This window comes from Nerophis ophidion, linkage group LG04, assembly GCF_033978795.1.
Source record: "Nerophis ophidion isolate RoL-2023_Sa linkage group LG04, RoL_Noph_v1.0, whole genome shotgun sequence".
Classification (NCBI taxonomy): Eukaryota; Metazoa; Chordata; class Actinopteri; order Syngnathiformes; family Syngnathidae; genus Nerophis; species Nerophis ophidion.
This window is the reverse complement of record NC_084614.1, coordinates 86156711-86183797: the sequence shown is the minus strand read 5'-3', so window position 1 is coordinate 86183797 and position 27087 is coordinate 86156711. Positions and strand designations below refer to the sequence as shown.

Genomic DNA, 27087 nt, shown 5'->3' with positions numbered 1-27087 from the left:
GATAAACACAAACGCAAACAGACCGCGTGACACCTGACGTGACAGGTCGTCACAGAAACGAGGGATGGATCTGAAGTTTATCGAGGGACTTAAGTGTTGAAAGTAAAAAATTATGTTTGACTTATTTTTATGAGTGGGGCCCGTTTGGATCCTAATAATTTCAGTGGGACAAGTTTTAATTGTCATTGCTCAAAAAAAATAATGAATTAAAATCGATGTTATGAATTATTGACATATTTAAGATTGCAATTAAGTTGAGTGAAAATTATTATTTTGTGCTTTTGCCATAACAAAACAAGGTTTTGACAAAAATGGCGTAAATTATGAAAAAAAAGACTGATAAGGACGGATAAACCTGAAATTGATCTAGGGATTTAAGTGTTGAATGAAAAAGTAAAAACACAAACAAAAATGACCTACTTCTACCATTTTTATGACTGAGACTCTTCCTGGTCCCCAAGAAAGCAGTGCGAGGCGAGTGGAGAAAAAACGGATTTATTGACAGAGATGTGACACAATGTGATATTGATCATAAGCAGCGGCCATTGAAAGAAAAGAAGAAATCCTCGTCATGACGTCAAGGCCATGAAACGTGCGATTTTACAGCCACCAACGTTTGATCTTGAAAGTCTTTTAACGGCCAAAGAAGAATACATGGAATAGCGTGAGGAGCAGTCGGACGAAGAACAAAGCACATCTCCATCTCATCTCCGAGTGTGATGACGTCCCTCAGCGATGGAGACATCTCCCTGTGTTCCAGTGCACAAAGCATCCTGGAGGAAGAAGACCACTCAGCACATTCCCGACAGAAGCAGGTGAATCCAAGTTGAACATCATCTTCACACAAGAACATTTGGAGGTGCAGACAGTCCATGTGAGCTTACTCAGCCTTCAGCCGCCTGCACGTTCTCGTCGAGCTCCACGCCGCCGTGGCGAGCTGCGGGACAAACGCAAACGGTGAAGGAAGAACATCCAGAAGGTGCCTCGTCACTCACATCAGATCTTTGAGGTGTGACTTGGAAACATGACGAGTCAGCACACTTGATGTCTCATTTGGCTGATCCTCATCATGAGGACTCCTGTCAAAAGTGAGATATGCCAGACTTTGTATTGCGTGTGCTCACAGGAGGGACTTTTATTGTGAAGGAGTCAGCTCCAGTTGGGTTTTTCCGGCTAAACTTGTAACAAAGGTCCACATCAGACCTCCATGTGAGTGACGCTTCACCACGGCTTTGTTTCTTGCGGCTCAAAGAAAAGATGTTTTACTTACCAGCTGGATCGTACTGGGCTGAAATGAAAGAGAAACAAGGTGAAGTGGACTTTTCCCCTCACGTCACGCCGTGTTTCTACGTGAGAGTGTGCGCTCTGTCTCTGTGGATCTTTGAGTGTTTGGCTGGAAGGCAACTAAAAGATGGCCGCACCTTTGCAGCCCGGATGAAAGCATCAACTCACGGCCTGGACCGAGTGCACCGAGAAGAAGAAGACAGAGGACATTGGCGTCCCTCACCTTGTCTGTTTCTGTGACGCCTGACCATGACCATGATGATGATGATGATGATGATGGCCGCCACAGCGAGGACCGCCGCCGTGGCAGCGAGGGCGACGCTCAAGTTGTCTGTGGAGAGCAAAAAAGCACAAGTGGAGTGACAAAGCATGAAGAGGAAACCTTCATGACTACTTTGCATGCAGACGTCAAGCGTTGTCATGGTGACATGGATCAATAATGGTGACAGGTGGACTTGTGATGGGAAACATCTCCAACTAAATGTGTCTTTCTCACCTTCATGGCTTGCGTTGCTCAGGATGCTTCTTCTCTCCAGCTTGGTGACCAAGTCCTCCTTGACGCCTGACAGCTGAAACACACATTCGTACTTGCCCTCCACGTCGGCCGTCACCTCCACTTTCAGCGCCACCGACATCTGGAAGGTTCCGTCGTGGTTGGGGAGTATCTCTCCGTGCTCCACGTCCTCGAAGATCTGCTCGCCGTCTTTCCTCCAAAACAGGTCGGCACCGTCGGGGTAGAAACCTGTCGCCATGCAGCTGACCGGAGAGGACGGCGTCTTCTGGAGCAGGAACACCTCTGGAAGCTCTGCACAGGAAGTGATGTCACGTGTGAACACAGGACAACGTGGGGAGAAGGTGTGGATGGAGAGAAGGTGTGGATGGAGGTAAAGATGGAGGGAAAAGGAGAGAACGGAGGTAAATATGGAGAGAAGGTGTGGATGGAGGTAAAGATGGAGAGAAGGTGTGGATTAAAGTAAAGATGGAGAGAATGTAATAACGGGGGTAAAGATGGAGAGAAAGTGTGGATGGAGGTAAAGATGGAGAAAAGATGAGAATAGAGGTAAAGATGGAGTGAAGGTGTCGATGGAAAGAAGGTGTCGATGGAGGTAAAGATGGAGAAAATGGAGGTACAGAGAGAAGGTTTGGATGAAGTTAAAGATGGAGAGAAGATGAGAACGGAGGTAAGGATGGAGAGAAGATGAGAACGGAGGTAAAGATGGAGAGAATATGAGGATGGAATTAAAGGTAGAGAAAATGGAGGTACAAATAGAGAGGTTTGGATGAAGGTAAAGATGGAGAGAAGGTGTGGATGAAAGTAAAGATGGAGAGAAGGAGAGAACGGAGGTAAATATGGAGATGAGGTGTGGATGGAGGTAAAGATGGAGAGAAGTTGAGAATGAGGTAAAGATGGAGAGAACGTGAGGATGGAGGTAAAAATGGAGGGAAAAGGAGAGAACGGAGGTAAATATGGAGAGAAGGTGTGGATGGAGGTAAAGATAGAGAGAAGGTGAGAATGAGGTAAAAATGGAGAAAATGAGGTAAAGATGGAGAGAATGAGGTAAAGATGGAGAGAAGGAGAGAATGAGATAAAGATGGAGAGGAAGTGAGGATGGAGGTAAAAATGGAGGGGAAAGGAGAGAATGGAGGTAAATATGGAGAGAAGGTGTGGATGGAGGTAAAGATGGAGAGAAGGTGAGAATGAGGTAAAGATGGAGAGAAGGTGAGAATGAGGTAAAGATGGAGAGAGAGGTAAAGATGGAGAGAAGGAGAGAATGAGGTAAAGATGGAGGGAAAAGGAGAGAACGGAGGTAAATATGGAGAGAAGGTGTGGATGAGGTAAAGATGGAGAGAATGTAAGAATGAGGTAAAGATGGAGAGAGTGAGGTAAAGATGGAGAGAAGGAGATAAGGAGATAAAGATGGAGAGAAGGTGTAGATGGAGGTAAAGATGGAGAGAAGGTGAGAACGCAGGTTAAGATGGAGAAAACGTTTGGATGGAGGTAAGGAGACTATGAGATAAAGATGGAGAGAAGGTTAGAGTGGAGGTAAAGATGGAGAGAAGGTTAGAGTGGAGGTAAAGATGGAGAAAGGGTGATGATGGAGGTAAAGATGGAGAGAAGGTGAGGATGGAGGTAAAGACGGATAGAAGGAGAGAAGGTCAGAATGGAGGTAAAGATGGAGAGAAGGTCAGAATGGAGGTAAAGATGGAAAAAAGGTGAGAACAAAGGTAAAGATGGAGAGAAGGTGTGAGAAAGAGAGAAGAGTATAAAGAGACAGGGTGTAATGTCAGTAATGTTCCTATAGGGGGAGTGCTAACAAGTTAAAAGGTGAAAGTACATGTTGTGTTTCTACCTGTTCTCATTAGGACCTCCTTCCCATTGTTCACATGCTTCTTCAAGTAAGAAGGACAATCCTCAGTGTAGTAAAACTTATAGTATTCTAGTAGATGTTTGTCCTGGTCCAACTTGAGTTTGGTGGGGAAAGCTTGTTGTTTTGCTGCAGTAAATGTCCATGTCTTCATGTCCAACGATATGAAATCTTCTCCATCATAACCTTGCTGATACCAACCTTTAACTTCATCAGTCTCATCATTCCATTCACATCCAAACATCCACTGGAGAATGTGAACACCTGAGACACACACAGTGTTGTAAAGCAGAGTGACACACACACACACACACACACACACACACACACACACACACACACACACACACACACACACACACACAGTATTAGTGTAGGTTATTATGGGATGGACAGAGACAAGTATCAGTGCAGTAATGTGTGTTTACTACAGTATAAAAAGAGTACATCAAATACATTTAAGTAGTAGAAAGTTCAACATAAACAAACCTCCAGTTTGGTTGAAACGCTTCTTAAGAACTTCAAGGTTGTGTTTGCCAATCAACTCACTAACAACATTGATCTCTGTTTGTCTCTGCCAGTATTTTGGATCCTCTGCTGTGATTTTGTTCATCCAGTCCTGTTTGGCTTCTGCTTTCCTGCTGTTGCTGTCATAGTGAGAAATCTGAACTCCATCAACATAACCAACACTCACATACTCTGGGAAGTTTGGAACTTGAGAGGACACAGTGCGGAAATACTGCAGCGTGTGAATCACTGAAAGAAGAAAACAACGACAGGATGACTTTTTATTATTTTGTTTCATGTTCAACAATCTTGCACTGTGAATATTTTAGCTCCTTCCGTCTTCAGTCGGGTCTTAAAGTGAACATCAAACACTGCTAGATATCACAGTCAAGACTCACATGTTCTATGACAAATACAACACATTAATAATATTACTAACATCTGTTGATGGTTTGAACATTTTGAAAATAAACATATATTTTCTACAATGGAGGCTGAATAAAAAGTACAACAGAGTTGAACACAACCTGTTCTGCCCATTTGATGTCGACTCTTACTGACATCTTGTGGCGGGGTGATGTTACTACACTTGGTTATTTTCTGACACTTCCGTGTTTGAAGATTTGTGTTCGTTCTTACAAGCCTTGGAAAAAATAAGTCTTCGAACAAGAAACACTAAAGTAAAAAAAAAAATAAAGAGCCTAAACGGATTTATCTGCTTCTGTAACCTTATTGGAACATTTTGAATGTTTACTAGGAAAAAGGGAAAACAATAAAATGTGTTAAAAAAAAGAACCAGGAGTAAGTAACAAAGGGCTTAAATAATACAACAATAATTTAATTAATAAGTAACAGAAACTCTCAGAAGTCAAATAAGTGAAGGCACAAAGAGGATTTATGAGTAAAATATTAATAAACTTATAAAAAGGACTTACCAGGCGTCACGCTGTGCATTTGCACGACCAGAAGAAAGAATAAAAACAAGTTCATGATGTCAGCGCGAAACAAAAAGATGTTTGCCACTTTTAATCCCGCAGAGAAAGACAAAAGTGACGAACACTCGCTTGACTCGCAAACAGGAAAAATGAACCAGGAACTGAACGTGGGGGAAAAGTGTGAGGCAGACGCTTCTGCTGGCAGAATATCAAAGAAAGTGAAAGTAAAAGTAGACACGGTAAAGCCAAACGTTAAACTCGATGGTGATCATTTTTATTTTTATTTTTATTTTGTCGTACCTGTCAAAGGTGAACACACTTATCCACGTAGTTGAGTAGTAACGAGTTACATTTACTTAGATAAGAAACACAACTTTTACTTTGCTATATAACATATTCAATATATGTATAAAAATATACATTTAGGCCTCCACTCAGGCTTCATCCCAGGGACCCCAAAGGATTTTGTTCAAAAAAATATTTAAAATGTGTCATTATTTTGTATTATTATTATTCCAGGTTTAAATCTGTAGATCAACATTAGGTCTATCTGTCAATATAACCTTTTCGAAGATTTAAGTTGTATGCCCTTTTTGTCAAAGAAAACCCTCTTTTGTTATGGAAAAAAACACAAAATATGCAATAGTTTCCCCCAATAGAATTTTAAAGTGGAATATTTGAGAGTATATAATAATTGGAGGCTTAAAAATGTCAACGCATCAATCAATCAATCAATGGGAAAGTCAAAGGAACTCGGCACAGGTCTGAAAAAACGAATCATTTATTTGAACAAGTCAGGAAAGTCACTTGGAGCCAGTTCAAAGCAGCTTAAGGTCCCAAGAGCAAGTGTGCAGACTACTATTCATAAGTATAAAGTGCATGGCACAGTTTTGTCACTGCCACGATCAGGAAGAAAGCGCAAGTTATCACCTGTTGCTGAGAGAAAATTGGTCAGGATGATCAAGAGTCAACCGAGAACCACCAAAAAGCAGGTCTGCAATGAACTGGAAGCTGCTGGCTACCATGCAAGAAGGACGACCTTGCTCTAGGAGCAGCACCTTAAGGCTTGTCTAAAGTTTGCTGCTGCTCACATACTGTAAAACCTTCTAGAGAAAAGTTCTGTGTTCAGATGAAACAAAAATTGAGCTGTGTGGCCACATTACCCAGCAATATGTTTGAAGGAGCAAGGGTGAGGCATTTAATCCCAGGAACACCATACCTACCGTCAAGCATAATGGTGGTAGTATAATGGTCTGGGCCTGTTTTTGCTGCCAATGGAACTGGTGCTTTACAGAGAGTAAATGGGACAATGAAAAAAGAGAATTACCTCCAAATTTTTCAGGCCAACCTAAAATCATCAGCCCGGAGGTTGGGTTTTGGGCGCAGTTGGGTGTTCCAACAGGACCCCAAACACACGTAATAAAGGAATGGCTCAATCAGGCTGGAATGAAGGTTTTGGAATGGCCTTCCCAAAATCCTGATTTAAATATTTGGACAATACTGAAGAAACAAGTCCATGTCAGAAAATCAACAAATGTAGACCCAGAAAGGATCCGTGGAAGAGCCAGGCTTCATGAGTGTTTTTTGTGACGGGCAAGTATGTGCTCCAATCACTCTAATCACACAAAATAAAGAGTTTTACAGATTGTTGGAAACTCAAGGCAGCCATGACATTGTTCTTTACAAGTGTGTGTAAACTTTTGACCATGAGTGTACATAACTCCACATGTGTTCATTCATAGTTTTGATGCATTCAGTGACAATCTACAAGGTAAATAGTCATGAAAATAAAGACAACTCATTGAATGAGAAGGTGTGTCCAAACGTTTGGCCTGTACTATATATATATATATATATATATACATGTATATATATATATATTCAATGGGTTGTCTTTATTGGAAGAGTGGCAGTGCGCAACCCGACGGTCCCTGGTTCAATCCCCACCTAGTACCAACCTCGTCACGTCCGTTGTGTCCTGAGCAAGACACTTCACCCTTGCTCCTGATGGGTGCTGGTTAGCGCCTTGCATGGCAGCTCCCTCCATCAGTGTGTGAATGTGTGTGTGAATGGGTGAATGTGGAAGTAGTGTCAAAGCGCTTTGAGTACCTTGTAGGTAGAAAAGCGCTATACAAGTACAACCCATTTATTTATTTATCATTTAATGTTTATTTATATAGCCCTAAATCACAAATGTCTCAAAGGACTGTACAAACCACTACGACTACGACATCCTCGGAAGAACCCACATAAGAGCAAGGAAAACTCACACCCAGTGGGACGCCAGTGACAATGACTATGAGAAACCTTGGAGAGGACCTCAAATGTGGGCAACCCCTCCCCCCTCCCCTCTAGGGGACCAAAAGCAATGGATGTCGAGCGGGTCTAACATGATAATGTGAAATTTCAATCCATAGTGGCTCCAACACAGCCGCGGGAGTTCAGTTCAAAGCGGATCCAAGACTGCTTGCAGTGAGGTCCGGGGTCCAGGGATCAGTGCCCAGGGACCAAGATTTGGACTCAGTGGAGCGGCAAGTGGTGAAATTCCTCCAAGAAAAGGGAATTAGACTAAATGAGGAGAATATAGAAGCTTGTCACCGTTTCCCTCAGAAAGATAAAAGCAAACCGGCAACCATCATTATGAGGTTTGCAAATAGAAAATTCAAAATTAGTCTTTTGCGACAAAGTAGGATGCTCAAGGGATCAAATGTTTATCTCAATGAACATTTAACCAAGAACAATGCTGATATTGCTAAAAGAGCTCGGTTCCTACGCAAAGAGGGAAAAATACAAGCAACATGGTCGTCCAACTGCAAAGTCTACATAAAGCTAAATGGTGCACCTGAGCAGGCACAAGTGCTAATGGTCACAAGCTTAAATGATTTGGAAAAATTTGCATAGACTGTGGTTTGCTGGTTTATATGTTTTTTGTGTTTTTAGGGTTGACATCTATTCTGCAAATCCTTACTAACTTCAAATGTCTATCAAACTTCCCAAAAAAGGACTCAAAATTGCCCACTTGAACATCTGTAGTCTGAAAAACAAGGCAATTGAGTTAGGTAAAATAATGTTTGATAATGATCTACATATAGTAGCAATTTCTGAAACTCATTTGGATGATTCAATTGACAATACTGAAATATTTATACAAGGTTACAATATAACTAGACTTGATAGAGACAGATATGGGGGAGGAGTAGCCTTTTATGTACAAGACCACATTCCAATAAAGCAAAGACGAGATCTCAACTTGACAGATGTAGAGGCAATCTGGATCCAGGTTCACTTGCCACATCTAAAGCCATTACTAATCTGCTGCTGCTATAGACCACCTTCCTCTGATGCAGCACATCTTGAAAAAATATGTGCAATGCTTCAGAATGTTTCTGACACAAACAGAGAAATTTATTTCTTAGGAGACTTAAATATTGACTGGCTCTCAAAAAACTGCCCGATGAAAAGAAAGCTTGATGACACTGCCACTGTATGTAACCTAGCTCAAATGATAAATCTACCAACCAGAATAAATATGAACAATTCTGGTGTATTGTCTTCAACTTGCATTGATCATCTTTTTACTAATTCAGTAGATAAATGCTCAAAGGTTGTTTCAGTGCCAATTGGATTTAGTGATCATAACATGATTGCAATGGCAAGAAAAGTGAAAGTCCCCAAAGTTGGACCCACAATTATATACAAGAGACTCTACAAACATTTCAGTGATAATGCCTTTATTGAAGATGTACATAACATACAGTGGGACAGTGTATTTGAGTCAAAGCATACTGAAGCAGCTCTGCATGAATTCATGAAGTCATTTTCTTCTGTCTGTGATAAGCATGCACCCATCAAGAAACTCACCGTCAGATCTGTCAAAGCCCCTTGGCTTGACTCTGACCTGAGACACTTGATGAAAGATAGAGATAAATGGAAAAGAGTTGCTGTAGATTCAGGTAGCTCAGAGGACTGGCTAGCATATCGCTCTTTAAGAAACAAAGTGACCAAATTAAATAAACAGAAAAAAAGGGTGTACCACCAATCTAGAATTGAAGAAGTTAAACATGATGGCAAAAGACTTTGGAGTACTCTCAATCAAATCATGGGTAGAGATAAAAGGGGAAAAACACCAGCATTTATAGAATCAGGTGAAGGATTTATCACCAAGCCCAAAGAAATTGCTAATTACTTCAACAATTATTTCATAAGTAAAGTTGATACTATAAGAAATGGCATGCTGCCTGTAAGCGGTATTCTATCTGAGTCACTTATTAAAAATGATATCATGCAGGACAAAGAATGTACATTTGAATTCTCAGTCACCAATGTATTGGAAATTGAGAATCTATTGTCTGAATTGAAATCTGACAAACCTTGTGGTCATGATAATATAGATAGTAGACTTTTAAAGTTGTCAGCTGGAATAATAGCCAGTCCGATATGCTATATTTTTAACTTAAGTTTTAAAGAAGGAATCTATCCTCAAGTATGGAAGGTCGCAAGAGTGACTCCTCTACCAAAAAATAGGAAAGAAACATTCACTGGATTAAATAGTAGGCCCATTAGCATTTTACCAGTATTAGGAAAATTAATGGAAACAATTATATTCAAGCAAATTCAAAAGTATTTCTCTATAAATAACATTCATTCAGACTTTCAACATGCATATAAAACTGGCTATTCAACATGCACAGCTCTCACACAAATAACAGATGACTGGCTAAAACAAATTGACAGTAAATTATTAGTTGGCACAGTGCTACTAGATTTTAGTGCAGCTTTTGATATTATTGATCATAAACTACTACTTATAAAACTGTCTGCTTATGGTTTTAAACTCTCAGCGATTAACTGGATGAAAAGCTACCTAGTCAACAGACAGCAATGTGTCATGTTCAATGGAACCCTTTCAAATATTAAAACATTATATTGTGGTATTCCACAGGGAAGTTGCCTGGGACCTTTATTATACTCAATATTTGTAAATGATATGTCATGTATTTTAAAGAATAGTTGCTGTGCAATTTACGCAGATGACACAACAATATATGCACATGCAGATAATTGCACCGACCTGAGCACTATACTACAAGATGAGGTCATGCGGATTTCAAAATGGGTTTCAGAAAATAAGATGAAACTTAATATTTCCAAAACAAAATGTCTTGTTATTTGCTCAAAACATGCTCATAGAAAGGAACGCATATTAAATGTTTCTCTGAACGGAGTTCATGTTGAACAAGTTAAAGAGGCCAGGTTGCTGGGAGTTACAATAGATGAAAGACTATCTTGGGCCACTCACATTAAAAACATAGTAACAAAAATGAGCAGAAGCATTTCAATCATAAGAAGAAGTGCCTATTTTTTAACTAACACATCTATGAAGCAAGTTATACAATCCCTTGTATTGTCACATATGGACTACTGCCCAGCAATCTGGTCTAATGCATCTAAACAAGATCTAAATAAAATCCAGCTTACCCAAAACAGAGCTGCCAGACTAGCTCTCCATTGCTCATTTAGGACTGGCATTGAGATCATGCATCATGAATTGTCATGGATGAAAGTTGATGAAAGACTGGCTTGTAGTTTGATTCTATTTTTAAAAAACATCTATACATACCATAAACCCTCATATCTGTATTCTCAGCTCTTGCTTGCCAGTGACAGTCACAACTACGGTACCAGGCTAGCCCAAAGAGGTGCGCTCACCCGTCTTAAACCCAAAAGTGATGTTTTGAAAAAGACTGTAATGTATCGGGCAATCACTTACTGGAACAGACTTCCACAATATCTGCTATCAATCACCAGCATAGTGGGCTTTAAGAATAAACTAAAAGGAGAAGTATTGTGTAAAGAGATTATTTTAGATTGTACCTAATGTCATGACTGTTTTTATTGACTATTGAATATTTTATTGATTATGGGATAAGCAGCAGAAAATGGATGGATGATACTTTTCCGTCACTTATTGTTTGTCTTTGGTACACTAATGTGTTTTAGGCCATTGGTTCTTTGTTTTATTTTTGCAAAAATGTATACAGTATATCTATTTTTATATTGCTATTTTTATCTTTGGTATGAAAATTATTAAGTAACAACATCTATTAGTATTTTTTGGTTCTTTGTTGTTGCTATTTTTGTATTATGACAATTTATTATTGGATCATGTTGTACTGCATTTTAATCGTTTGTTCTGTGGTTGTGTGATGTTTTTTGCCTGGACCCCAGGAAGAATAGTCTCCACTGCGGTGTAGACTAATGGGGATCCTTAATAAACTAAACTAAATAAACTAAACTAAACTGCAGCGAGAGTCCCGTCCACAGGAAACCATCCCAAGCGAGGCGGATCAGCAGCGTAGAGATGTCCCCAACCGATACACAGGTGAGCGGTCCATCCTGGGTCTCGACTCTGGACAGCCAGTATTTCATTCATGGTCATCGGACCGGACCCCCTCCACAAGGGAGGGGATGACCCTCATTAACTAATAACGTTTTGGGAGACAATTATCTGATGTTTAGAAAACCCAATATTATAGGTAGTGGGCGGTTTTAAGGAGTTGTTGATAAAATTATCCGTAGTAGCAATATTAATAATGTTGCGTTTATTATGCACCAGCGACCCCAAAAAGGGAATTAGTGGCAGAAAATGGATAGATGGATGGATCAGTCCAGAGAAGGAGTCTCCACTGCTCTAGAGTCCAGTGGCGACATGCTATACACCACTGCATCCAATGCTTTGCATTGGCCTTGGTGATTTATGGCTTAGATGCAGCTGCCTGGCCATGGAAACCCATTCCATGAAGCTCTCTGCGTACTGTACTTGGGCTAATTGAAAGGTTTGGAGCTCTGTAGCAACTGACTGTGCATAAAGTCTTTGCACCATGCGCTTCAGCGTCCGCTGACGTCTCTTGTCAGTTTACGTGGCTGAGTTGCTGTTGTTCCCGAACCCTTCACTTTTCTTGTAATAAAGTCGACTTTGGAATATTTAGGAGCGAGGAAATTTCACGACTGGATTTGTTGCACAGGTGGCGTCCTATGACAGTTTCACGCTGGAAATCACTGAAAGCGGCCCATTCTTTCACAAATGTTTGTAGAAACAGTCTCCATGCCTAAGTGCTTGATTTGATACACCGGGCCAAGTGATTAGGACACCTGATTCTCATCATTTTGATGGCTGGCCAAATACTTTATAGAATGTTTTATCGAATGCATGCTTTATTGATATTATATGTCCATCGCGATATGTTTTGATATCATTTTAACGCTCTGCCGTGGCTTCCTATCGTGTGCGTGCGTGTGTTTTTTGTTTTGTTTTTTTTAATGGAGGTGCCAACCCTCCCCCCACCTCGCTGTCGGCCAGCAATGTTATCGCCGGCGAGTTGTTGCCAGCCGGGTGGATGACTTCAGGGAAGCTTTAAAAAAAAAAAAGCGCCGTCAGCACCGGCGAACCTGCACCGTTCAGACTCAGCAATGAAGCCGGAGAACGCGACGCTCTTCGCTTCCCCGACAATAAAAGTCGAGTCACCCCGCGGTAGTTGGCCGCCGCAGACGGGGAGATTAACCGTTGGCACCACGCTGATAACGGGCGGGTGATTTGTGGCGCTGAAGCCGTCAACACGAGGAGGCGCATTAGTGGAATGATCCCCGGCTGGAGCTGCGTGTTCCAGCAGGCCCTCGTTACAAGGACCACGTGGGAGCGCCCGCGCGGGCCTTAATTGTGTCGGCGAGTCAGCGTTTTTTTCAAAGTTGACCTCTTTTTCAAGACCTCTGCAGTTAGTTTGCAGAATTGTATTTACAACTGCGGATGGGTGCTGTTAACATCTGAACCCAAACCGTATATCGTCACCAAAATGTCCATCTATCTTACTCCCGGTACCAGGCAATCAATACCAGTACTCAAAGGTACTGATTATTGGTGCTTTTGTGTGTGTTAAAGGCCTACTGAAACCTACTACTAGCGACCACGCGGTCTGATAGTTTATATATCAATGATGAAATATTAACATTGCAACACATGCCAATACGGCCTTTTTAGTTTACTAAATTGCAATTTTAAATTCCATGCCGAAGTATCTGTCACGCCTGTAAGTTATGTTTTGGTCATGCAATGTTTAGTTTTTGGACATTTAGTCACGTTTTGCACTTCCTGGTTTTGTTTGTTTATATATATATGTATATATATATATGTATTATTAGTGTTTATGTTTTTTCTTTTATAGGCCCTGCTTTATAGAAGAAAAACATTTTTTTTTTTAATATGGCAAACACAAAATATGCAACATTTTCCCCCAAAAAACATCTCAAAGTGGAATATTTAATGTGACGTCGTTGGAGCCTTGAATAGGTCAATAATCCATAATGACGCTGATTTTGATTCATTATTATGTTTTTAGTAAACAACAGCCTAGATGGCAGCTTTGTGTTATTAGAGTAAACATTGCAACATTTTCTTGTCACATTTCACCTGTTTGCTCTTTTATAGCACTTTTTCTGTTTTTTATTTTTTTAATCGTATTTTTAGAATGTGCTTAGGGCCGTTAAAAAATTACCCCCGGGCCACACTTTGGACACCCCTGTACGAGGATGACAGGGGATGCAAAACAATAACACATGCCCTTCTTATTTATGATTTACTTTTTAAATTTGATCTCAGTTCTGTACACTGCTGCTGGAATTTTTAATTTTCCCGAGGGAACTCTACTGAAGGAATCAATAAAGTACTATCCTTCTATCTATCCTCGTTCATCCATGCGGACTTGGCTCTCTTGGTTGCTTTGTTGGGTCTGCTCCTGTCTCCGGCCATACTCCCCCCACCACAGCAGACGTTGGCGTGGAACACCACAGAGTGTATATGTTTGTTTTTTGTTGTTGTTTTACTTTTGCGTCTGGTTGCATCAGCTCTCATCTTTTAAAGTCTTTAATGTCCTTTGTGTTCTTTGACGATTCTTTCTTACACACATGTTTATGTGTGCAATGGCTATGAGTTTTTTGTCCCCTTGGCCTCAGTCTGGACCCCCTCTACAGGGGCCCAGATGTTTGCTGTTGCACAAGCATGGGATAACGTGTGTAACTTTTTGTCTGTAAAATACATCATTGCAGTTTTTTTTTATTAGCATGGATGTAATCTAGGAACAGCATTTCATAATTAATATTCAAAACCCCAAACCAGTGAAGTTGGCACGTAGTGTAATTCGTAAAATAAAAACAGAATACAATGATTTGCAAATCCTTTTCAACTCATATTCAATTGAATAGACTGCAAATACAAGATATTTAATGTTCGAAGTGAGAAACTTTTTTTTTTTTTTGGCAAATATTCATCATCTTAGAAATTAATGCCAGCAACACAGTGCAAAAAAAGTTGGCACAAGGGCATTTTTTACCACTGTGTTACATGGCCTTTCCTTTTAACAACACTCAGTAAACGTTTGGGAACTGAGGAGACTGATTTTTTAAACTTTTCAGGTGGAATTATTTCCCATTCTTGCTTGATTTACAGCTGAAGTTGTTCAACAGTCCGGGATCTCGTTTGTGGTATTTTAGGCTTCATAATGTGCCACAGGTCCAGACAGGTCTGGACTACAGGCAGGCCAGTCCAGTACCCTCACTCTTTTACTACGAAGCCACACTGTTGTAACATGTGGCTTGGCATCGTCTTGCTGAAATAAGCAGGGGCGTGCATGATGACGTTGCTTGGATGACAACATATGTTGCACCAAAACCTCTATGTACCTTTCAGCATTAATGGTGCCTTCATAGATGTGTAAGTTACCCATGCCTTGGGCATCACAGATGCTGGCTTTTCAACTTTGCGCCTAGAACTATCCGCATGGTTCTTTTCCTCTTTGATCTGGAGGACACAACGTCCTCAGTTTCCAAAAAACAATTTGAAATGTGGCCTCGTCAGACCGCACAACTCTTTTACACTTTGCATCAGTCCATCTTGGATGAGCTCGGGTTTAGCGACGCTGGCTGAATTTCTGGGTGTTGTTGATAACTGGCTTTCGCTTTGAATAGTACAGTTTTAACTTGTACTTACAGATGTAGCAACCAACTGTAGTTACTGACAGTGGTTTTCTGAAGTGTTCCTGAGCCCATGTGGTGATAACCTTTACACACTAATGCCACTTTTTGATGTAGTACTGCCTGAGGGATCGAAGGTCAAGGGGATTCAATGTTGTTTTCAGCCTTGCTGCTTACGTGCAGGGATTTACCCAGATTCTCTGAACCTTTTGATTATAGTACGGACCGCAGATGGTGAAATCCCTAAATTCCTTGCAATAGCTCGTTGAAAGATGTTGTTTTTAAACTTTTGTTCATGAAGTGGTGACCCTCGCCCCATCCTTGTTTGTGAATGAACAAACATATCATGGAAGCTGCTTTTATACTCAATCATGGCACCCACCTGTTCCCAATTAGCCTGTTCACCTGTGGGATGTTTCAAATATGTTTTTGATGAGCATTCCTCAACTTTCTCAGTCTTTTTTGCCACTTGTGCCATTTTTTTTCAAATATGTTGCAGGCAATTCCAAATGAGCTAATACTTGCAAAAAATAAAGTTTTCTAGTTTGAGCGTTTAGTATCATGTCTTTGCAGTCTATTCAATTGAATATGGGTTGAAAAAGATTTGCAAATCACTGTTTTCTGTTTTTATTTACCATTTACACAACGTGCCAACTTCATTGGTCTCAGGTTTTGTATTTTGAAAAAAAGAACATTATTTAAAAAAATAATAAAGGCCACAAAAACGCATCGATCAAATTGGTTGTAATTAGCCCCTTAAGTCCTTTAGCAGCTATAAAATGATGTTGCTGAAAAGACGATATCTGTAAAATGTGTGTCTGTGGAGCACAAGCACTGATCCTGCAGCCGTGTGTGGAACTGTCAGTGTGCCCAGTTACTAAATAAAAACTAAATAGTGCTGGCATGACAGCGGTGAGTGTTGATAAATCCTATTGGGCGTGAAAATAATTATATTCACATTTTCTCCCAGTATTGTGGGAGTTTTAATGATCAGCATATATTTTGCATGTTAATGAAGACAGAGACCCAAAATGTATTGCACGCCTTATTCTGCTCACTTAAGAGACACAATCCACTTTGCACAGGTTTAGTAGATCAGCTCTGCGTGTGCTATCGGGTTTGCACGTCTTTTAGTACACGCAAACCTTTAATAAATCAGGCCCTATGAGTCCAACTCCATCCTGGAGACGAGGATTGCACTTTGTCAGGCCTCTACCTTCACACCTGTGCAACTTGGGTGTGCCACCTGAAGACTAAGCTCAAAATAACCACAAGAAGGTGCCAATCTCTCAGGAGGGGAAGTAAAAATATAAAAGTGAAATCAACTCAATAAAGTATCCTTGATCCACATTTTTCCCACCATCACTACATTTATCTTAACTTGATGGCCTAATTCTTAAACTGAATGTTCACCTTTAGTAGGACTTCACACACAATAGTCAATATTTACACCACTGAAAAGTACAATCCACTTATGAGCAAAACAAAAACATTCTTCTCAAACTAGTTTATCAACAAGTCAGCTGCGTCATGCCTCAAAGTTTCCGCCTCCTCCACTTATTCACACACAGAGAAACTTAACAGCACTGCCTACACTCTAGACCAGGGGTCTCAAACTCAATTTACCAGGGGGCCACTGGATGCAGAGTCTGAGTGAGGCTGGGCCGCAAGAAAAGATGTATTTATTTTTTTTTTTTGCATACTCCTCAGCATGTCTAGTTGTATAATGACGTTTCAAATTGTATCCCTTGTGCAACTTTCTGGGTGCAAATAAGACACGTCGGGGTGCCCCTGTGCTCAACAAAGAAATATCGCATCTCCCACTTTTCCTGGAATTGTCTTTGCTCATCACTAACCCTTCTCTTCACTGCAGGCTTTGAAAAAGACATGTTTGGGGTTGTGGAATATATTTGTATTCAGCCCACGCACGGAGAATAATGTTGTTTCCGCAATGTGCGTCGCTCCGCTTTTCCTCCCTACAGCAACACGGCGGTCGGCGGAAAATAGCCGGGAAAGTACCGGGATAGCGAGCGCAAAAAAGTGACGGCTCCCGGAGTGTTTATATGTAGTGTTCAGCGTGTGAGGCAATGCAAACTAAACAAGAAAAAAAAAAAGCAAATAACGGTTTGAATCGGTCCAGGTTATCGGGGACTGTTATTACTGACGGACAGGTGTCGCGGTGTGACTGCAGCCAGGCACCTAAGTGAACCCCCGTCTCCATGGCAACGTCTCTGTCGCTTTCACTCATTTGCCGCTTTTCCACCAACGCAGGGTAGGCAACCCAGAACGTTGAAAGAGCCATTTTGGACCCGAATAACACAACGCTGTCAAGCGCCGTTCATATAAAACTTGCGGGCCGCACTAACATTAAAGGCCTACTGAAATGAGATTTTCTTATTTAAACGGGGATAGCAGGTCCATTCTATGTGTCATACTTGATCATTTCCAGATATTGCCATATTTTTGCTGAAAGGATTTAGTAGAGAACATCGACGATAAAGTTAGCAACTTTTGGTGCTGATAAAAAAGCCTTGCCTGTACCGGAAGTAGCAGACGATGTGCGCGTGACATCACGGGTTGTGGAGCTCCTCACATCTGAACATTGTTTACAATCATGGCCACCAGCAGCGAGAGCGATTCGGACCGAGAAAGTGGCAATTTCCCCATTAATTTGAGCGAGGATGAAAGATTTGTGGATGAGGAAAGTGAGAGTGAAGGACTTGAAGAAAAAAAAGACTACAGTGGGAGCGATTCAGATATTATTAGACAAATTTACTAGGATAATTCTGGAAATTTCCCTGTCTGGTTATTGTGTTACTAGTGTTAAAGTGTGATTACATGGTCGTAACTGTACAACCTGAAGGTCGGCCCAGTCAACGGATGGTGGCGATGCCCATCTCTGCCCTTCGCAAGGGACCCTCTCCGAAACACGATCTTTCAAAGTGACCACTGCATAATACACTGTACTTTGTGTGTGTGGTCCAATCCAGCCGTGTTCGCTTGACCGCTCTGTTCCATAGTAAAGCTTCAACGTCATCCTTATGGAATGTAAACAATGAAACACCGGCTGTGTTTGTGTTGCTAAAGGCGGCCGCAATACACCGCTTCCCACCGACAGCTTTCTTCTTTGATGTCTCCATTATTCATTGAACAAATAGCTAAATATTCAGCAACACAGATCTCCAGAATACTGTGGAATTATGCGATTAAAACAGACGACTTATAGCTGGGAACGGTGCTGGAACAAAATGTCCTCTACAATGCGTGACGTCATGCGCACGCGTCATCATACTGCGAGGTTTCAGCAGGATACTTTGGCGTGAAATTTAAAATGGCAATTTAGTAAACTGGCATGTGTTGCAATGTTAATATTTCATCATTGATATATAAACTATCAGACTGCGTGGTCGCTAGTAGTGGCTTTCGGTAGGCCTTTCAATCAATCAATCATCAATCAATGTTTATTTATATAGCCCTAAATCACAAGTGCCTCAAAGGGCCGCACAAACCACAACGACATCCTCGGTAGGGCCCACATAAGGGCAAGGAAAAACTCACCCCAGTGGGACGTCGACCATGATGACGATGAGAAACCTTGGAGAGGACCACATATGTGGGCAACACAGGCACTGAGCAAAAGTCTCTTGCTCTCTGTCCCTCAGGACAGAACGGAAGGCTCCGAATGGAATTAGTTCAGTGAGTTTCAGTTTCGTCTGCAATGCATTCCATGCCATAGGGGCAGCAATGCCAAAAGCTCTTTTGCCAAATTCAGTCCGTACATGGGGAACAGTTAAAACATACAAATTGTTAGAACGTAACGCATAAGAGCTGTTTTTTTCTTTGTCACAAAGTAGACAAGTATGGAGGTATTAAACCTAAAAGAGCTTTATAAATGATGGCCAGCCAATGTGTGTATCTGTGTGCACTCAATGAAGATAAGTCTGACTTCATATACAGTTGACAGTGGTGGGTGAGACTACGACAGCCAGGAACAAATCTTAGTGCTGAGTGAAAAACAGTGTCCAAGGACTGGAGGCATTTAGATGAAGCACTAAAATAAAGCAGGTCTCCATAATCATTTACGGGCAAGATAGTCGCTGTCACCAATTTCTTTCTGACTTTAAGAGAGAAGCCGTTTTTATTTCTAAAAAGGAAACCGAGCTTTACCCTGAGCTTAGAGACCAAGTTGTTAATACGGGCTTTAAATGAAAGCTCCTGATCAAGAGTAAAACCCAAGTACTTGTAATTTAAGACCTGCTCTATAGGGTTTCCATTTGATGTTACAATATTTGGAATATTTTCCAGTAGCACCTTTGAATGAGAGAAACCATTACTTTGCTTTTATCTGTATTTAAAACCAATTTAGGATCAAATAAGCGAGCCTGGATGACATCAAAAGCAGCTTGTAAAAACTCAAAAGCCTGAGTGCTGGAGGTTGAACAGCAATAAATAATGGTGTCGTCTGCATAAAAATGGTACATTGCATTTGACAGATTATTGCAAAGATTATTCAAGTAGATAGAAAATAAAATGGGCCCCAGCACTGAGCCTTGTGGAACTCCTTTGGTAATGTCCAATAATGAAGAGGTTGTCCCAGCCACCTGTACACGTTGTGTTCTGCTGGAAAGATAGTCTGTGAACCAAGCAGCTGCATTTTTAGATAATCCAACGTGATGGAGAGCTTCAATGAGCAGACTGTGGTCTACTGTGTCAAATGCTTTTGACAAATCAATAAAAAGTATTTTTTGCCGTCCACAGTCTCGATTAAATCATTGAGGACCTTAAGAGCAGCTGTAATAGTGCTATGCTCTTTTCTAAAACCCGATTGAAATGGGGATTAAATATTGTTTAATTCTAAAAAAATAATTTAGCTGGTTACTGATGATTTTCTCAAACAATTTTGCTAAAATGCATAATTTAGAAATTGGTCTGTAATTATTTATATTTGTGGGTTCACCCCCTTTTAGCAGGGGAAGAACAAAGGCTGATTTCCAGATTTTTGGAATGATTTTACTTGTTAGACTGAGGTTAAAAATATGCGAGAGAGGCTCAGCAATAAAACCAGCAGCCACTTTTAAGAAAAAGGGTTCAATTTGGTCCGGTCCTGCTGCTTTAGTTGTGTCCAGGCTCTTTAGTGCATTGTATACCTCAGATACTGATACAGGTGTGAAGTCACAAGTGCAGGTGCTGCGTCTAATTACAGCCTGTGGTGTATTTGGGATATTAACATTAGTTAAACCAACATTTGACGATTGAGGATTCAACGACTCAAACACAAATCCGGCAGAAACTAAATACTGATTAAAACAATTTGATATAGTTGTCTTATCAGACAAAGTACCAGATTGAGTAATCAAAGGACATGGAAAGTCATTTGTTTTCACATGATTTAAAGAATCTTTTATGGTTTGCCAAAACTTTTTGGGGTCATTGATATGTTTTTTGCATTCATGCAGGTAAAAATCAGACTTGGCTCTCTTAACAAGCGAAGTACATTTATTTCTAAGCTGGCGAAAGCTAAGCCAGTCAACCTCTGTCTTTGTTTTTCGAGCCCTGGCCCAAGCAACATCTCTCTCTTTGAGAAGGTTTCCAATTGCAGCGGTAAACCAGGGATTATTTCGACCTTTCCCAGTGGGCACAGAGACGTCTAATCAACGTTGAAACAACGTTACTTTCCCGTGTTGAAATAACGTTGGATTTGGGTTGAAAATAAAAGTTGCATCAACGTTTAAATACCGACGTTGAATCTACGTCAATGTTTCAACGTTGATTCAACTTTCAGTTTCTACCCAACAGAGACGTTTAATCAACGTTGAAACAACGTTACTTTCCTGTGTTGAAATAACGTCGGATTTGGGTTGAAAATGAAAGTTGCATCAACGTTTAAATACCGACGTTGAATCTACATCAATGTTTCAACGTTGATTCAACTTTCAGTTTCTACCCAACAGAGACGTTTAATCAACGTTGAAACAACGTTACTTTCCCGTGTTGAAATAACGTTGGATTGGGTTGAAAATGAAAGTTGGATCAACGTTTAAATACCGACGTTGAATCAACGTCAATGTTTCAACGTTGATTCAACTTTTCAGTTTCTACCTAACAGAGACGTTTAATCAACGTTGAAACAACGTTACTTTCCCGCGTTGAAATAACGTTGGATTTGGGTTGAAAATGAAAGTTACATCAACGTTTAAATACCGACGTAGAATCTTTGTCAATGTTTCAACGTTGATTCAACTTTCAGTTTCTACCTAACAGAGACGTTTAATCAACATTGAAACGTTACTTTCTCGTGTTGAAATAACGTTGGATTTGGGTTGAAAATGAAAGTTGCATCAACGTTTAAATACCGACGTTGAATCTACGTCAATGTTTCGACGTTGATTCAACTTTCAGTTTCTACCCAACAGAGACGTTTAATCAACGTTGAAACAACGTTACTTTCCTGTGTTGAAATAACGTCGGATTTGGGTTGAAAATGAAAGTTGCATCAACGTTTAAATACCGACGTTGAATCTACATCAATGTTTCAACGTTGATTCAACTTTCAGTTTCTACCCAACAGAGACGTTTAATCAACGTTAAAACAACGTTACTTTCCCGTGTTGAAATAACGTTGGATTTGGGTTGAAAATGAAAGTTGGATCAACGTTTAAATACCGACGTTGAATCAACGTCAATGTTTCAACGTTGATTCAACTTTTCAGTTTCTACCTAACAGAGACGTTTAATCAACGTTGAAACAACGTTACTTTCCCGCGTTGAAATAACGTTGGATTTGGGTTGAAAATGAAAGTTACATCAACGTTTAAATACCGACGTAGAATCTTTGTCAATGTTTCAACGTTGATTCAACTTTCAGTTTCTACCTAACAGAGACGTTTAATCAACATTGAAACGTTACTTTCTCGTGTTGAAATAACGTTGGATTTGGGTTGAAAATGAAAGTTGGATCAACGTTTAAATACCGACGTTGAATCAACGTCAATGTTTCGACGTTGATTCAACTTTCAGTTTCTACCCAACAGAGACATTTAATCAACGTTGAAACAACGTTACTTTCCCGCGTTGAAATAACGGATTTGGGTTGAAAATGAAAGTTGGATCAACGTTTAAATACCGACGTAGAATCTACGTCAATGTTTCAACGTTGATTCAACTATCAGTTTCTACCTAACAGAGACGTTAATCAACGTTGAAACAACGTTACTTTCCCGTGTTGAAACAACGTTGGATTTGGGTCGAAAATGAAAGTTGGATCAACGTTTAAATACCGACGTAGAATCTACGTCAATGTTTCAACGTTGATTCAACTTTCAATTTCTACCTAACAGAGACGTTAATCAACGTTGAAACAACGTTACTTTCCCGTGTTGAAACAACGTTGGATTTGGGTTGAAAATGAAAGTTGGATCAACGTTTAAATACAGACGTAGAATCTACGTCAATGTTTCAACGTTGATTCAACTTTCAGTTTCTACCTAACAGAGACGTTTAATCAACGTTGAAACAACGTTACTTTCCCGCGTTGTAATAACGTTGGATTTGGGTTGAAAATGAAAGTTGGATCAACGTTTAAATACAGACGTTGAATCAACGTCAATGTTTCAACGTTGATTCAACTTTTCAGTTTCTACCTAACAGAGACGTTTAATCAACGTTGAAACAACGTTACTTTCCCGCGTTGAAATAACGGATTTGGGTTGAAAATGAAAGTTGCATCAACGTTTAAATACCGACGTAGAATCTACGTCAATGTTTCAACGTTGATTCAACTATCAGTTTCTACCCAACAGAGACGTTTAATCAATGTTGAAACAACGTTACTTTCTCGTGTTGAAATAACGTTGGATTTGGGTTGAAAATGAAAGTTGGATCAACGTTTAAATACCGACGTTGAATCAACGTCAATGTTTCAACATTGATTCAACTTTCAGTTTCTACCCAACAGAGACGTTTAATCAACGTTGAAACAACGTTACTTTCCCGCGTTGAAACAACGTTGGATTTAGGTTGAAAATGAAAGTTGGATCAACGTTTAAATACCGACGTTGAATCAACGTCAATGTTTCAACATTGATTCAACTTTCAGTTTCTACCCAACAGAGACGTTTAATCAACGTTGAAACAACGTTACTTTCCCGCGTTGAAACAACGTTGGATTTGGGTTGAAAATGAAAGTTGGATCAACGTTTAAATACCGACGTTGAATCTACGTCAATGTTTCAACGTTGATTCAACTTTCAGTTTCAACCTACGATCAACCAACCAATTATCAACATAATATCAACCAATACATCAATATAATTAAAGACAACAAAACATAGTGCATATATAGCTCCAGGCTGAATCCTGTTAATGCAAAATTAAAATTAAGTACAAAGAAAATGGAGAATGTCAATCAATATAATTATTTATTTAGCCTGTGATGCGCATCCTATTCCTCCCTTCCGTCCAGAGGCATATTTCAGTTTATTTTTTATGGCATCATGGACCATCGTTTCGGTCCCCTTCTGGGTATCCAAGACACTAGCTGTAAACAGGCAAAAAGAATACAAATTAATTAAGGGTGCATGTGATTTACCCCAATCAAGTTAATGTAATTATTAAACACACACACAAACTCACCTGTGACTACATCGAGCAGCTTCGTCTCAGCCAAGCTATTTTTTTCCCCTCTCCCCTTCATGTTCAGATTGGACATGAATTCATATGTCATGAGCCTGAAATTGAACACGCAGGCCAAAAAGTACGGAATTTTGCATTACTATAATTCCCGATCTAGCACTCATAGATTAGAATTTGGGTCTTACATCGCCTATTTTTAATATATATGTAGAGAAAGAGGAAAGTAGCTGTCCATGATGGTGCTTAAACAGCTCTTTAAGTCATATCCACCAATCTTTGAGAGCCTGGCTGTCTGCAAATATACAAGAGAATGTGTTTAGCATACACTGGGGGAAGGGGCTGGCAAACACATACATACATTCAAGTATAGGACCTGTTTCATCTACACCTGTTTTATCTACACAATTTCATAACCTGAAATTTCTATCTAAATACAATAATATTTCCGATGTAAAAACAGCTACACAATTATAATGTTATAATTACTTATCAGCAAATCTTTCTTCCTTGGTTGAGTTTTTATCAACTCGTCAAGGTCGAGTAGTTCCTCCACTGTCTCCAATTTCTGCACATGGAAGGACAGTTTTATCCAAAAATTATCCTTTTTGGTATTATATGTATCATAGCAAGTGTGCTGTGTCGTTCCATATATGCATAAACTGAAATCATTGGTACATTGCCTTGCATTAACGTTCTGCTTTTCAATTACCGGTAGTGGTACATGTACATAGACTTAGGGGCGGACCAGATGAAACGTGGGGGAGCGGATGTTTTTTTTTTTTTGGAATAAAAGAGATTGTTTTGTGAAGACTCTTCTTCGGCATGGTAATGCCGGTGTTGTTTTCCCGAGGATGCGTCGAAGCAGAACACAGCAAAGGTAAGATATAAGGTATTTATTAAATAATAAAAGGCTAGAAACAAAAAACACTGGCGTAAAGAGAAGGCAAACCAAAAACGTTAGTATGAGAACTAGGAAGTAAAAATAAAAAAAATAAGCTGGCACGAAGGCACACAAAAAACAGAAAAACAATTCCTCAGCATGTGAGCTGGAATAAACAAATGGCTTAGCGTAAAAGCTAGCGAGAATATACATACAAAGATGAAGGTCGAGAGTCGTCACTGTTGCGTGTGGCCAAATTTAGGATCCGAGAGTGAGTGAACAGAAAAGGCGAGCTTAAATAGGAGGGTGAAAATTAGTAGCAGGTGTGCGGGGCGAGACTAGCAGGTGGACTGATGAGTGATCATGGTGACAAAGCAAACAGGAAATAAGGAGTCGGAGAAATATACAAAAATAGAAAAATAGTGTAGATCTGAGCAGCAGATCGCAACATGTTTGGCAAAAACTGAAAAATAAATAGTTTGTTTTACTGAAGTATATAAAAAAAAGTTTGCTCCTGTAAACTCTGCAAAAAAAAAAAAAAGTTGCTTGCCTTCTTGTGCCAAGAGAAAAAAACGTTGTACCCCCCAAAAATGTATGTGCTCTGTGCTAGTCTTTTATTGTGAAGTGAAGTGAATTATATTTATATAGCACTTTTTCTCTAGTGACTCAAAGCGCTTTACATAGTGAAACCCAATATCTAAGTTACATTCAAACCAGTGTGGGTGGCACTGGGAGCAGGTGGGTAAAGTGTCTTGCCCAAGGACACAACGGCAGTGACCAGGATGGCGGATGCGGGAATCGAACCTGCAACCCTCAAGTTGCTGGCACGGCCGCTCTACCAACCGAGCTAAATCGCCCCGATTGTCAATCATAAAACATATGAAACAAAATCTGTCTGGATATTTTATTGTCATATATTTTAGTATACATGTTGGCCAACAGTGAAACCATTTGGGAGTTTCAATACTTGACAAAAGCTCTTGTAATAGCAGTACTGGCCTTATCAGTAAAATAAAACAATAAGTAAAGATCATAGCATTTAATATTACATGGATCCTTTTATGGGCGACCTGTGGACTTGCCTTTTGAGACAAAGCCTTGCTAACAAGTCAAACTAATTAAAAAAGTACCTGTACTTAAAATGAACTGGCAACATTTTAGATAAACATTAAAATGAGCCAGAAAAACCTAACTGCCATCCAGACGGGTGTTTTGAAGATCAAAATCAAGAGGAAGTAAATTAATACAGTGACTGGCGCGGCTGTAAAAGACAATGGGTACAGAACCAAAAAAAAAATGTTTTTTTGTGTTAACCTGAAGTGAAGTGAATTACATTTATATAGCGCTTTTTCTTTAGTGACTCAAAGCACTTTACATAGTGAAACCCAATATCTAAGTTACATTCAAACCAGTGTGGGTGGCACTGGGAGCAGGTGGGTAAAGTGTCTTGCCCAAGGACACAACGGCAGTGACTAGGATGGCGGAAGCGGGAATCGAACCTGCAACCCTCAAGTTGCTGGCACGGCCGCTCTACCAACCGAGCTAAACCACCCCTAAACTGAACTAAACCTGGAAAAACAATTGTTTGCTTTTGGGCAGGTGGGGGAACAAATTGTTAGTTGTCTGCTTGGGGAGAAAAAAAAAAGTTTGCTCAGGTCCAGTTTATACAGTCAAAATAAACGTTGAGAATAGGCGTGAGATACATTTCTCGTTTTCCTGCAACCCTCTTGTGCAAAGGGCCAAAATGATATCGATATAAATAAGCAGTATTATCTCAAGGTACAAACCTGAATCTTTATGGACGTCGATGGTTTTCTTTGCAGTGAAATAGTTCGATTTCCGCTTCAAATCTTCGCTCTTCGTCTTGCTTGCTGGATTGGAAAGGAAGTACTTCAGCACGCATGCGCACAAGCTTGGCTTTTAGTTCACGCTGCCATCAAGCGGCGCTTTCGTTGAAAACTGTCGCAAATGGCCGATGCGCGCGGAATGGTTGGCAAGTTGAATTGTACACGTTGAAAGGACGTTAAATAGACGATGTCCCCCAATGATGAAAACAAACCAGATTTGCAACATATGGTGTGGTGGGGTCAGTTGGTTGTGATTTGGTCGGGATATGGTTGAGTGACGTCGCGACGTAATTTCAACGTCACCTCGACGTTGAACTAAGGACGGGTGCCCACTGGGTGGTTGTTTGAATCCAAATTTTGACTAAGTCGAATTTTGGCAGTAGGCTTCTAATATTTGAATGAATTAAACCAAGACCTGACCTAGCTCTAAGTTCACCAGGAGTACTGATGTTGTATAAAGCTGGGCCTGGATTTGGTTGCACATTGCCTGATAGCAGAAGTAAGAGCAATATAAAGATTTTCCGTTTCATATGGCAAGGTGACCTCATGACAACATTATTTGGCTTCACAATATCAAAATGAGTAATATCAGAAGGAGAAAACCATCTGTTTAG

At 40.2% G+C, this 27087-nt stretch overlaps 1 protein-coding gene and 1 long non-coding RNA gene across 2 annotated transcripts; both read right to left on the bottom strand.

Annotated features, from left to right (window-relative positions):
- Window positions 1-479: 479 nt before the first annotated feature.
- Window positions 480-5306, bottom strand: LOC133552127 (class I histocompatibility antigen, F10 alpha chain-like). Its single transcript, XM_061899490.1, has 5 exons — window positions 5093-5306; window positions 4140-4406; window positions 3636-3914; window positions 1781-2089; window positions 480-1615 (listed from the first exon to the last, which is right to left on the bottom strand). The coding sequence occupies exons 1-5, from the start codon at window positions 5145-5147 to the stop codon at window positions 1449-1451; spliced, it is 1077 nt and encodes a 358-aa protein (XP_061755474.1). The 5' UTR covers window positions 5148-5306; the 3' UTR covers window positions 480-1448.
- An 18233-nt stretch (window positions 5307-23539) lies between these two features.
- Window positions 23540-26495, bottom strand: LOC133550622 (uncharacterized). Its single transcript, XR_009806348.1, has 3 exons — window positions 26414-26495; window positions 23747-24038; window positions 23540-23651 (listed from the first exon to the last, which is right to left on the bottom strand). It is a non-coding gene; the product is annotated as an uncharacterized LOC133550622 (long non-coding RNA).
- Between the last annotated feature and the right edge of the window lie 592 nt (window positions 26496-27087).